We start from the raw sequence: 13321 nt of genomic DNA, 5'->3' as shown, positions 1-13321 counted from the left end.
AGTAAACAATTACCGCAGTGATGTTACAAATGACATTAAGTAGAATAGGACTGATATATTTTTACATTATACCCTTATTCGGTATGGATAAAAGATCAGCAAGGAAATATACTGCTAAATTTAAGCTGCAAGTTGTAGCTGAAGCTGAGAAAACAATGTTGAAGCTGCTAAAGACTATAAATTATCGTGCATCAGCAACATGGATGAAACTCGACCGTAAATAAAATTGGAGAGAAAGTATTTTAATCAAAACTGCTGGGCACGAAAGAACACATATTACTGCTGTTTTCACGCCGATAAAAGATAAATACGCAAAGCTCTTATTATGATGAAACCAAGTGAAAATAGCAAACGGAATCTTCACTTTTTTACACAAATTAAACATGCCCCCAAAAAGCCAATGTCATCTATTAATGAAAAAAATTGCTAAATTAATTTCACGAGACGTATTTAAGTTATATTTCAACTTAAAAACACTTCGTATAACAAAAATAACCTTGCCCCATATAAATAAAGTATCTAGAGACTCATTTACACTAACTAGACGCAAGAAAAGTGCTCTGAACTGAGTTGAATACGACGAAATAAACTTACTGCGTAATCAATTTCCATACCAAAACATTAATCCCAATTTATAATAAAAAAAGCAATATAAGAATATATACAATATTATTGGATACAGTGAAGCAAAGCATAACATTTTAAATGATCCAATGAAAAGATGCATATTCGTTATGTTGAAGTTTGTATAATATATGAATATGTGAATATAGAGTACAGCATAATGTAGGCTAGGCTACCATATATGTATACAATACACCATAGTGTAGGCTAAGCTAATTCTTGTTTGCTATTCAATTTCTCTTTGTATTGAATCATCACACGTCAATCTGCAGGAACCTCCAGAATTAGGTGATATTAATAATTACTATACCATTTATGTAGAGAGTATGCTTTATAGCGTAGGCTAGGCTGCCATATATGTATACATAGTACTGAATACCCCAGTGTAGTCTAGGCTATATTCCAGATACATTTTTTCCAACAAACAACAGGTTTTTTGGGAACCTAAGCCCATCGTAAGTAGGATCATACCTATAAGCATTTTTAGTTTTATTTTTTTGTGCTTGAACTATCAAAATGGTATTTTCATTATAAAATAAGTTTTTAAATATACTTACCTGGTAGTTACATATATATAGCTTTATCCCGCTATATATATGTAACTACCAGGGAAGTTAGATATTTAAAAATGGTATTTTCATTATAAAATAAGTTTTTAAATATACTTACCTGTTAGTTACATATATATAGCGGGATAAAGCTATATATATGTAACTACCAGGGAAGTTTGATATTTAAAAATAGGCAGTTCTAAGTGTTTTAGAAGGGTTTTAAGTATTCGCGGATTTTTGCTATTCACGGAGGTGTGCTATGCATCCCCCGCGAATACAGGGGGTTTACTGTAGGTAACAAACTGCCGAGAAGGGAGGCTGTCCAGACAATAACGATGTTCATGTTCATTATTTCATTGGAATGAAAAAAAAGACAAGCAGCAAGGCAAAAACTGACAATTAAACACCTAAGAATAGCAATGAGCAAGTTAGCATGTACAACCCAAGTTCTCAACAACCAGTCAACAAAAAGGACTGCACGCATGTCTCTTCTCTGCTGTGGCTGTGAGAAAAGTTGAGTGAGGGATACTTTCCCACTCATCCCCACCCCGACCTGTTAACCAGCTGGTTAACTACCTTGCTACCAAGTTTCGACCAGCTTCCAGCTCAAATTGAAAGATACATCTACATAAAAGGTGATGGTTTGTATTCCGGTACGAACAATTAGAAACTGTAGTATATATTTGTAAGCCTGAAGTCTGAGAATAGTCTTGAATAAAAAGGCACATTTCTCAAAGCCCAAAATTATAAATATTACAATAGTGTAAATATCAAAGCAGAACCCAAAAGGAAATGCTGTAAAAGGGATGCAGAAAACACTGAACACAAAAATTACTGAAATGTTTGCAAGGATAAGATTTTATATCAGAATCCTCAAGTGCTGAAGAAATGGGCACTACTGACGTTTCTTTCCTTTCGCAGCACCACCGGCTGGTGCTGGTCTTGAACCTCCCCTCACAACAGCAGGAGCAGAACCAGAAGTACTCGATTCTGACTTTGCTTCTTTTTTGGCTGGAGCTTTTTTGGTCTTGGGAGCAGCAATCTTCACTTTCATTTCAACCTTTTCCGAGGCCTCTTTGATCTGGTGTATACATCAAGTTTTAAATGAAGAATTCTATTTTATTCATACTTGCTTATAAATGGTGTAAATTATTCTCAATACCTATTTGTTTAAGAATCTAATAAGGGAAAACTACTTTCAGATAACAAGGTGCATTTACATGATGTTCCAAGTCTTAATTTATCTTCCTATTTGGAAAAAAAAAAACTTATATTTACCAAATAAAATACAGTAATCTCCTAATCTAAATGTCCTAGTACAGTATGTAAAACTCCTACACAAACAGGTACCAGTAAGAAAGAAAAAGTAACCTTTAATAAATGAGAGAGAGAGAGAGAGAGAGAGAGAGAGAGAGAGAGAGAGAGAGAGAGAGAGAGAGAGAGAGAGAGAGAGAGAGAGAGAGAGAGAGAGAGACTTTTATACTCTGTAAATATCAGCTTACCTTCTGCATTTTGAGAATGTCAACATCAGCAATAAAAACCATCATTACTTTCTCCCCAACAACCTTCAAGGCTGTTCCCAGCGCTACAGCAGACTGTTCTCGTACATTTGCATCTGCAAAGACAGCCATTATTACAGTTATAACAATGAAAAACTTGGCAAACAGCATGAACTACCAGTCATTATGCTCTGTACACAACTGAGTATCAGACTGAAAGTATCCATGAAAATGAGTAAAATTCACAATGCTAGAGAATATATCAACTGCTCTTAAATAGTACAACAATCTACACTGTCAAATTCACATACGTTTCAGCCTCAGAAAGCTAAAGCACTTTTCACATTGTTCACAATACGCATTGCTTCTAGTCTAACCATTTCTACAAAAATGTACTGTAGGTAATCGGGTTTCAGATGGTACTTAGTACATCATTCTGGAAATGCCCCAAGGCTTTAAAGTGACAAGCTTAGAAGGTAACAGGAAAGTGAAATATCAAAATTCAGTTTGAAGTCATTATCATTTGCATTTTCTCCACAAAACTCTTTTCATTCTTCCCCAGCTTTGTGACTTCATGACCAAAAAACAAGTCTGCCACAAAAAGCTGTGTGAAGTAATCTAAACATGGGGTTTGTTATCTAACTTCCAGCCAAATTTCATGAAACTTATGAAAAACCATGATTCAAACAGTAATAAATACGAACATAGCAGAACAAAGACCAGGAAAAAGACCCAGATGACACCCTAAAACAGTTGGGAATTTAGATGAGGTTTTGTATATGACACAAGAGTGGAGAGGACACTTTCCATCTTCCAGAGTAAAGGAAAAAATTTGTCTTAATATTAATGATGATGATGAATGAATGAGGCTCTGTAGGCAAGGGTATCATGTGACTAAAAAAAATAAGTTTGTCAGTGTTGTGTGAAGCATGGACACGTTAACAAGTCAGCTCCAACCTTGAGTAACATTTCTCTGACTTGCACGACACATTTAAAGACAATAAGGACAGATTCTACTTATATTTTGAACTAGATGAGATTATTCAATATTCAATTTCTTTAAATTTCAAGGCAATACAAAATCACCTAGGTTTTCAATGACATCTGCTTTTGGTAAGCCAAATCTTTGCCCTGATCATGAGTTCTACAGAGGGTTATTATGATGTATCAATTACTTAGACTCTGAGTTGGTAAAAAAAAAAAAAATTCATCGAGTTTACTCTCAGAACTTAGCTTAGAAAGGATATTCTACATCAAAACACCAAGTACGAAAAAAACTACAAAGATGGAACAATCACCTTAGCCATACTAGAGCTGAAATCTCAATTAAATCTCTTTCTACTCCTAAATAAAGAATATTGCCAAGAACCAACCTGATTCATTTAGAGTCTTCAAAAGGTCAGTGGTGAAGGCCTTGAGTAGCTTCTTACTCAATATAGTAGGTGTGCAATAACAAAATGCCCGCCCTAAAAATCCTGCAGTTTCTGCCTTAACTTGTGGATTCTTGTTGTTTAGAGCAGAACACACAGTCTCCTGAATACTCTCTAGTGATGTCTGTGAGAAAAACAAGCTGTATAAGTACTGCAAAAATACAGCAGATTATACTGGGGTAAGATGTTATGTTGGCAACACTCACCCTGTAAATTACTTGAAGCTCAAGAACCTAATTCCAAAAGCAAAGTTTCAGATATGAACCTGTAACAACTGACACTCACCGTCTGATATATGGCGTCTATTGCCTCTCTCAGAGCACTGACTACATTTGTTTTCTTTTCCTTGAACTTCTCTAGAATGGTCTCTGTGAATGAAAGGGCAAAGGGCGTGAACTTCTTTTTCATTCCTTTAGCCAAACCAGCAACACACAACCCTGCCTGTGCCACTATCATGACATTGGTGTCCTTGCCAATGATCTGTAAAAATGAAAAAGTATAGTTAATAAAAAAAGCTTACTTTAAATCTGATGACTAAAAAGACTTATCAGAAAAGGCCCAGTAAAGTTTCATATTGATGATCACCTACCTTTTTCAAAACCTTCATGAGTTCATGATAATCACCAGTTTCAAGTTTTGGATTCTGTGTAAGTGGTAACAAAAGGTCTACAGCTTCCTTGCGCTCTTGCCATTTCTTGGCTTCAATCTTGAAAGAAATGAAAAAAAAAATTACCAAAAATACAAAAAATGTCTCAACAATAAAAATGCTCAAATATTCTTAATTGGAAAAGAATTTTTATCTGGAAACTAAGTTCATGAGTAAGTACATCCTCTTCAACTACCTGGTAGAAGGTCTTATTTCCATATTTTTATACTAACTCGGTTATTAAAAAGAACATAACAATGGTATCTTTAAATGGATTAGGGAAATGAATCAAACTAAAATGATCCATCTCATAGATGAACTTCCCAAGTAAAAAGGTTACCTTTTCATAGAAGTCCTTCGGCAACTGGGACAATATGTCTACAGGTACCATGAGGTCGTAAACGTCGATTTCGGAAGCTTCTTCCTCTTCTTCCTCCCCTGTAAAATTGTTCACACATATTAGACACCTTATACGGTACATATAAAAAACATTTCTGCTGTACAGTCAACAGCTGCTATTCTTGGGCTCGCAATTCACGGATTTCGCAGTATTTTTCACTGAGAAATATTCACTAAGTACTGTACAGTATTTTCATATTTTCATGACTAAATGCACTTTTTGTGATAAAACTAGTAAAATACTCAGGTATAAGCATTTTTAGAGGGTTTTTTTGTGTTTGAATTATCAAAATAGGCAGTTCTAAGCATTTTCAGAGGGGTTTTAAGTATTCGCAGATTTTAACTATTTGCAAGGGGTTGTGGTGCACAGCCCCCCAAATACCAGGGGTTGACTGTACATGAGAGAACAAGACAGGATAAATTGTATTCTACATCATACCTAGCAATACTAACTAAATACCCCATTAAAAAAATATAAATGAGTTTCATAGGCCTTTGTTTTACAGCCCTTCAAAAGTTATTTTAACCAGAGGGGATACTGAAAAGAATCTCTGGCACCATATAAAGTATGCCATACAAGGCAGATGGTAAGTTATGCATAAACTAGTGGCTTGCCCTTGGAACTGCTAGGGTTTCTTGCAAAGTATAAACATGGATTCTGTTCACTGAAGACTCAACAGCCTACTTCTAAAGATACATTTACTCCCACAAGTGAGCACTTAAAAGGCTAATACACCCAACATAAAACCTCACCTTCTTCCTCTTCCTCATCTCCCTGAGCTTCCATTTTGGCCTTAAGTTCCTGCTGGGACCGAAGGAATCGCGTCTGGACAACTTTATCATTGCCAATCTTCTCAAACTCGGCCTCCAGTTCTTGAATCTGTAATAACACATTTCAAACAATCAAATAAAAAATCATTTCACCCAGATAATAACATAGTTGACATTTCCAAAAGATATAAATATAATACAAGATGTAAAAAATAAAATGAAACCACGTTCAGTCACCTGTATAGGTTTGAGAGATGACATCTGTGGTTTAAGAGCCTGTCTGATCCACCTGTACAGCTCAATTACTAACTTCTTACTCTCTTCTCTTACATTCTTATCACGATCTTCCAGTAATGTGTGCATTTGCTTCATCAAAGGCTTTGGATTGATAACTTTAGGTCCAAACTCCCTGCAATGGCAATAAATTGTCCATGTAATAATTAAATGACGATACATGTTAGTTACATTGTTTTTCACAACAAAACAATTACAGCATAACTCAAGAAAGTTCAGCTGAAAATAATGTATGATGTTCTACAAATTGTGAACACTACTGCAGTGGAAATATAAAAGCAGATTGAAAGCTAGTAAAATAAAGTGTATTTACAACTTCCTGTAGAAATCTCATTAAAAAACCCATACAAACCTCAAAGCTGTGGCTACTGCTCTGACTGATGCTGCCACTACTTTTGGATTCTTCTGAGTGAAACCCTTCATTAGTTCTTCTTGCACAACTTCGTACTTCTCAATTTCACAGTACATCAGCACAACCTCCAGAGCCTTCTCCTGCGTTCCACGCTTCGGTGCTGCTAAACATTTTTGCACTATGCCTGCAGTGACCTCTCCAGCAGTTCTGCAATGGGAAACCAATCTTATTCAAAACTTCACTGCTGCAAAATGGTTCATTACAGTCAGTTATTTTGTATCATCCAAAAACTACTATATTCAAAATGAAGCAAAGCATACAGAAAATATTTTATTTTCATGATAAAATTAAGTTTCACATATACTCACAGAGTAATTACATAGCTAATAGTTTCAACTTGAAGGCAGCTTAAATTTTGAAAATCGTGGTAGCACTTCTTTTGTTTTGTGTAGGTGACTAGCCCCGCCCACTTTCATGGAACGAGGAACAACGTAGCAACGAGCTTCAGTATGTTTATGCCCTATGTCCATGCGAGGGGAGGAGGGAGGGCTCAAATTCTGTAATTACATGGGTAGTAGGCCTATATATGAAACTTAATTTTACCATGAAAATAACATTTTCATATAAGTAACTTACCTAGTAATTACATAGCTGAATCCTACACTGACAGGAGGTGGGATACATGGACATATTCTACTCCAAAACATCAGTAATGGTAATGAATTTGAGAACAGAAAAATTGCTAGCATTGATACAATGCTTATTGTTCCTTACCTGGTAAGAGAGCTACTGCAGGTAGATACTGCCTCTGGTTGGTGCTCCTCTTATCCCGTAGTGGTGTGGCAGTATAGCCGTGGAGCACCTCTACTTAAGTGGGAGCTGTGTAGTGAAGGACATTTCCAATGGATATCACAGCATCAGTAGTTGCCCCTGCCCTGGGCACAGTACCACAATAACAACCACCAGACAACACTGTCACCTACACCACATAAAAAACCACTACCCATCCACTAAAAAACTGGTGGGTACTCCAGGTACATGGTACCCCAAGGCTCCCCCAAAACTCAACACCTTATGTCAAGGTAAAGAGAACAAGGATAGAAGGGAAGCTCCCTATGCTTCATCCCCCAAAACCATGCCAGCCACTGACAACGGACCAAGGGTGCTGCAGTTTTCAAATACTGTTTCCACTTCATGTAATTAATGAGTCACAAATATCGAATTGCACCTCCAATATGTCAATTGAAGAATAGAGAAGACAAGCTATGTCTAAAAGCTAACGAGGTAGAGACCGCTCTCATCTTGTGAGCTTTAATTTTAGATGAAGGCAAGACGTCCTCTCCAATCCGGGAATGCGCTTTGGTAATAAGGTCCCTTAGAAAGAATGAAAAGGCATTCGTAGAAAGGGGTCGGGAAGGATTTTTAACAGAGCACCATAGGTTACTAGCAGGTCCTCTGATTCTCTCAGTCCTATGCAAGTAGTATCTTAATGCTCTCACAGGAAAAAGAGCTCTCTCTTCCTCTTCTGGGCCCAGATCTCCATTACGTTCTTAATGGTACAAGAACGTGGCCAGGGAGTCTCATTCTTGGCCAGAAAACTGAAGGTAAAAGAATAGACTGCATCTCCTTGCAAGAACCCAATCCTTTTATCAATAGCAAGAGGCTCACTGACCTGCATAGCAGTTGCTAAAGCCACAAGGAAGAGGGTCTTCCTAATAAGATCCCTTAACGACGTCTAACAAAGGGGCTCCAAATGGGGACCAGAAAGCCATTTCAGGACTGCATCTAGGTTCCATGCGACCGACTCCAACTTCTGTTTGGATGTGTCAAAGGATTTAATAAGGTCTGAAAGATCCTGGTTTGAAAACAGATCCAACCCTGTGACAAAAAATAAAGGGTCTCAAAAAGAGCAGAAAATCTGCAATCTGCATTACAGAAGTCTGAGAAAACGAGATGTTATGTCTTCTACACCAGCTGCAGAAGACTGTCCACTTAGCTTGGTAGACCTTGCTAGAGGATTGATAGCTACGCTTAGCAACATCCTCTGCAGCTCATCTTGAAAAGCCTTTCGCTCTAATGCATTTCCTGACAGTCTGAATCCTGTCAGGGCAAGAGTGGATAATCCTTAATGGAAGCACCTGAAATGAGGCTTTCTGAGAAGACTTGGTTTTTGTGGAAGTAGTCTCCGAAAGTCTGCTAGTTGTCCAAGAAGATCCAGGAACCACTCCTTCAGAGGCCAAAACGGGACTACTGAGGTTATCATCACATTTTGATAGGCCTGAAACTTGTTTAAAACTTCCCTTACCATGCTGAATGGTGGGAATGCATGAAGATCCATGTTTGACCAGTCCTGTAGCATGGCATCTGATGCCCATGCCATAGAGTCCGGGGCTGGAGAACAGAACAGTGGAAGGCGATGATTCCTGGAGGTTGCAAAAATGTCTAGGGTCAGTTTTCCCCAGTTTCCACAGGTCGGAGCAAACCAGTGGATCCAGACTCCATTCTGTGGGGAAGACTCGTCTGTGGCAGCTCGGCTCGTCTGCCAACACGTTTAGTTTGCCTTGAATAAACCAAGTGACGATCCTGGTTTGATTCTGCTCTGTCCAGAGAAGATCCCTTGCTGCCTCTCAGAGAGAGAAAGACCAAGTCCCTCCTTGTTTCTTGATGTAAGGCAGGGCAGTGGTGTTGTCTTGTTGAAAACCTCTGTCGCAAAGGATTGAACGCCAAATGAATTGCCTTCAATTCCCTGATGATGTGCAGTTTTCTCTGTTCCAGGGACCATGTCCCAGAAACTTCCTCATTTCCAAGAAGAGCTCCCCAACCCACATCCGAGGCATCCGAGTTGAAGTCTAGGTCGGAGCTCAGAGGGAGGAGAGACTTTCCTTGATCTCTGGAGTTACGGAAAACACAAACGAGTCTGGATGAACTCTCCTGTACCAGATGGCTCTCAGGAAGAATTGCAGCACTCTCATATGGAGTCTTCCTAACCTGACGAATTGCTTGATGGAAGCCAAAGTTCCTTGAAGACTCATCGACTGGTTGGCTGAGCAAGACTGGAGAGAGAAAATTGCTCACAGTCTGCAGGTAGAATTCAACTCTCTTGGGGGACGGAAAAGCCTGAAAATTCATAGAGTTGATCATCATCCCCAAATAAAGAATTTCCTGTGTTGGAGTCAGCTGGGACTTCTGAGGGTTGACTAATAATCCTAATTCTTGAGCTAGGAGAAGGGTCTACTGAAGGTCCTCTGTACACTCCTCCTTTGAAGGGGACCAAAGAAGCCAATCGTCCAAATACAAGGAGATATTGATACCCATAAGATGGAGCCACTTTCCTAGAGGGGCGAGAACTCAAAGACTTGAGGAACTGTAGAGACACCGAAGCACAGAGCTTGAAACTGATAGAATCTATGTCGGAAAACAAACCTGAGGTAATTCCTGGAGTCAGGATGGATGGGGACATGGAAGTATGCATCCTGCATGTTGATGGTAATCATCCAATCGCCCAGGTTGGAAGACAGGACTGTCTGGTTCGTTTCCATCCTGAATTTCATCTTTTGGACGAAGAAATTTACGGCGCTGATGTCGAGGACAGGTCTCCAACCCCCCGATGACTTGGGGACTACAAAAAGATGGTTGTAAAACCTATCTGCTTTGACATCTTCGACCATTTCTACTGCTCTCTTCCTGAGGATGGAACCGACTTCTTCCAACAGGGCCAAATACTTCTCCGAGCCTACTGAGTAGGCAGTCAAGAGGATTGGAGAATTGACTAAAGGTGGCTTCTCCCTGAACAGGATGAAGAAACCCTCCCTTAGGACTTTCATGATCCATTGTTCTGCTCCCCTTGCTCTCCAAATCCCCCCCAAAAAAAAGGGTTCTGGGCCCTATTGGAACATGGAGGAAAGAGTCTTCACCTCCAGGAGGAAGGCTCGGAGGAGGCCTTCTTAAATGCCTGGGCAGAGAAGCGAACATTTGACCAAGGTATAGACTGGGACCTTTGTCTGTTGCTGCGAAAGGGTCGAGGTTGGAGAGGAGAGACCGACTTGGCGCCAAAGGCAGCCAACTCATCAGGAAGTCTTGTTGATTGCGCCAAGAGCTCCTGCGTGGACTTCTTTTGGAGGTCTGGAGCAATCTCCTTCATGGAGTATTTGGGAAGTACAGTAGATGATGGATGTCTATAGGTGAGAAGAGAAGAGCTGACTTCTAAGAAGAAGTAACCCCCTTGGAGCTGAACAAACACCAAAGCTCCCTCTTTTTAAGGACCCCATAGAGAAGAGAGCAGCCAGCTCCTGGGAGCTGTCTCTGATGCCCTTGTCTGTGCACAAGGACATTCAGCCAGTCCAAAGCACAATTTTCTGGTATGACACAGTTGTCTTTAACCCCTTCCCTCTCACATTTTTTATCCCAACTTCCAGTCTTTATGAAGCATATTTTTTTTATTGTTTATTTCTAAAGTATATGCTAAAGTGATAAATCACCTCGAATATTTCTTAAAAAAAATATATTTTTTTGTCAGGATAGTCTTCAACTATTACATAACTTCTCAAGGCCGAGTTTTCTCGAAATTATAAAAAACAAGGAAAATAACAAATAAAGAATATATTTATTGCATTTTCTTCTATATTTTATTCTTTCATAATTCTTCAATATAACAACAAAATAATTACACATGATAAATGTAAAACTTTATAACATAACTGATCTTCAAAAGAAAATAAAAGGAGCAAATTTTTATTACAAAAAAAATCTTGCATTTATGAAAAAATGCAATATGAAAAAGTAAAGCCTGGTGACTAACATAGAAGAAAAAAAATATGATGCCAAAAATATGATACTTTCAATAGAAAATGTAAAAGGTTTCATTATCACAAGAAGAAAAAGATTCTTGCCTTTATGAAAAGTAATAGAAAAGGACAAATTGAAATGAAAGGTTTTACCTTCATCATAATGAATAATACTTTTCTTTCCATATTACCTATTTCAGCTTTATATTTTGAAAATAAATATATTTACTCCTGTACAGAACATAAAATAAAATAAATTCTTTCATCTTTTCCTAAAAGTTATCCTTCGTGTGATATATCCTAAAGCAAGGAGTTATACACAGTGCTACATCACACACTAAACAGCAGTATCTGCTTTCCTTCCTTAGCCTTTTTCCACTTGCATCTAACTTTCTGCTACAAACTACACATTGTCTTGTGGGGTTACTTTTCTTTTCTGTAGGTGGCACGACATCTGGGAAGTGCCTTTCTGTAAGACGAAGAGGGTGAGGTACACTACTTGGTCGTCCTACTTTTGATGACATCATAGGTGTATGGTACTTTTTTATTGTCTCGTCAATCACTTGGAGACGGTACTTTAGAGCTGTTGCTTCTCCTCCTGATTTTAGATACAAAAGATAGGAATTCCACAATGCGAAAGTCGACAATATGAAAGAATATTTTCTTGTAATACCTCTTTCTCCTTTTTCTTGTAAGAGGATAATCCTGGAGACGTTGATCTACTTTGTCAACCCCTCCCATTGTGTTATTGTAGTCCATAACTAGTTTAGGCTTCTTCACCAATTTTCCTCTTTTTTCTGTTTCTACCATTTCTGTGTTATGGACTGTGGAAAGTAATACAACATCTTTCTTATCCTTCCACTTTATTGCTGTTACTTTTCTTCTTTTTGTAAGCCACCATACTGCCTTTCTGCAGTTTTCTTGTTTCAATCCAGAGGGCATTTCCTTTCTACTAACACGGACAGTGCCATATACATCTGTTTCATTTTCTGTCAGTAAATCTGCTAATTGGGGAGAGTTATAATAATTATCCATTGTAAGGCAATAGCCTTTTTCAGTAATGGCTTCATCAGCGTCATAACAATTTTTGAAGACACGGGAAGGTCTTCATAATCATTATCAAACATTGTTCCTTGACCTGTATAAATGACAAAATTCCAAACATATCCTGATTCTGATTCACACAACATGAAATATTTTATCCCAAATCTAGCTCTTTTTAGTGGCAAATATTGTACCCAACCAAGACGTCCTTTATAAAGTAAAAGACTTTCGTCTATAGCTACATTTTGTGCAGGCGTGTACATACTTTTGAATTTGCTAACAATGCTATTATAAAACTTCCAGATTTTGTTGAGCTTTGGGCAAGGATGAGTGGCAGGGTCAAAATCCTCATTATTTGACAAATGCAAATACTGTTTTATTTTGCAAAATCTGCGATATGGCATAATTTTAGCAAAAATTGGTGTATGTAACAAAGGCATCTTAGACCAGTATTGGCTTTCTTCAGGTTTCTTTACAATCCCCTGTAGCATAATAACACTAAGGAAAATCCTCATTTCTTCCCGATATGTTGGGTGCCATTTCTTTTTCTCTGTTTCTGATTTTCCACTCAACTTTTGTTCAGCATTCCTGTTCGTCTCTGTGACAATAATGTCTAAAATATTGTCATCAAGAAATGACTCAAAATACTGAATATATGTATTTTCTTCATCATCTTCAGTATTATATACATGATGAATTATATTATCACCAATAAAGGGAAATGCAGGCTGTGGAGGAGAGGTGGTTTATCATCCGAAATTGTTATTCTTTGCCAGCCTTGGTTATCAGGAACATTATCGTCATCATCTTCATCTGAAGTATCAGAGTATTCTGACGTCATATCACCATCACTTTACGCTCCTGAATCGTCCATTCCATCATAATACTCTGTATCACTGTCACTCTCACTACTCATGATAGTTATAT

The 13321-nt window shown here is 38.1% G+C and overlaps 1 protein-coding gene across 14 annotated transcripts in view; it reads right to left on the bottom strand.

The window, feature by feature from the left end:
- Nucleotides 1-13321, bottom strand: part of msps (msps cytoskeleton-associated protein 5) — a 109687-nt gene that overhangs the window by 52189 nt on the left and 44177 nt on the right. For all 14 annotated transcript variants that reach the window (XM_067112288.1, XM_067112287.1, XM_067112277.1 and 11 more), the window contains 9 exons: nt 6567-6773; nt 6158-6329; nt 5903-6029; nt 5091-5188; nt 4694-4810; nt 4390-4584; nt 4048-4228; nt 2678-2790; nt 2079-2256 (listed from right to left, as the gene is read on the bottom strand). In XM_067112288.1, the coding sequence (XP_066968389.1) occupies nt 2079-2256; nt 2678-2790; nt 4048-4228; nt 4390-4584; nt 4694-4810; nt 5091-5188; nt 5903-6029; nt 6158-6329; nt 6567-6773 (1388 nt within the window). The remainder of the gene's footprint in view (nt 1-2078; nt 2257-2677; nt 2791-4047; nt 4229-4389; nt 4585-4693; nt 4811-5090; nt 5189-5902; nt 6030-6157; nt 6330-6566; nt 6774-13321) is intronic.

The sequence above is a fragment of the Macrobrachium rosenbergii genome, chromosome 12, assembly GCF_040412425.1.
Source record: "Macrobrachium rosenbergii isolate ZJJX-2024 chromosome 12, ASM4041242v1, whole genome shotgun sequence".
Lineage (NCBI taxonomy): Eukaryota > Metazoa > Arthropoda > Malacostraca > Decapoda > Palaemonidae > Macrobrachium > Macrobrachium rosenbergii.
This window is presented reverse-complemented; position numbering and strand designations above follow the sequence as displayed.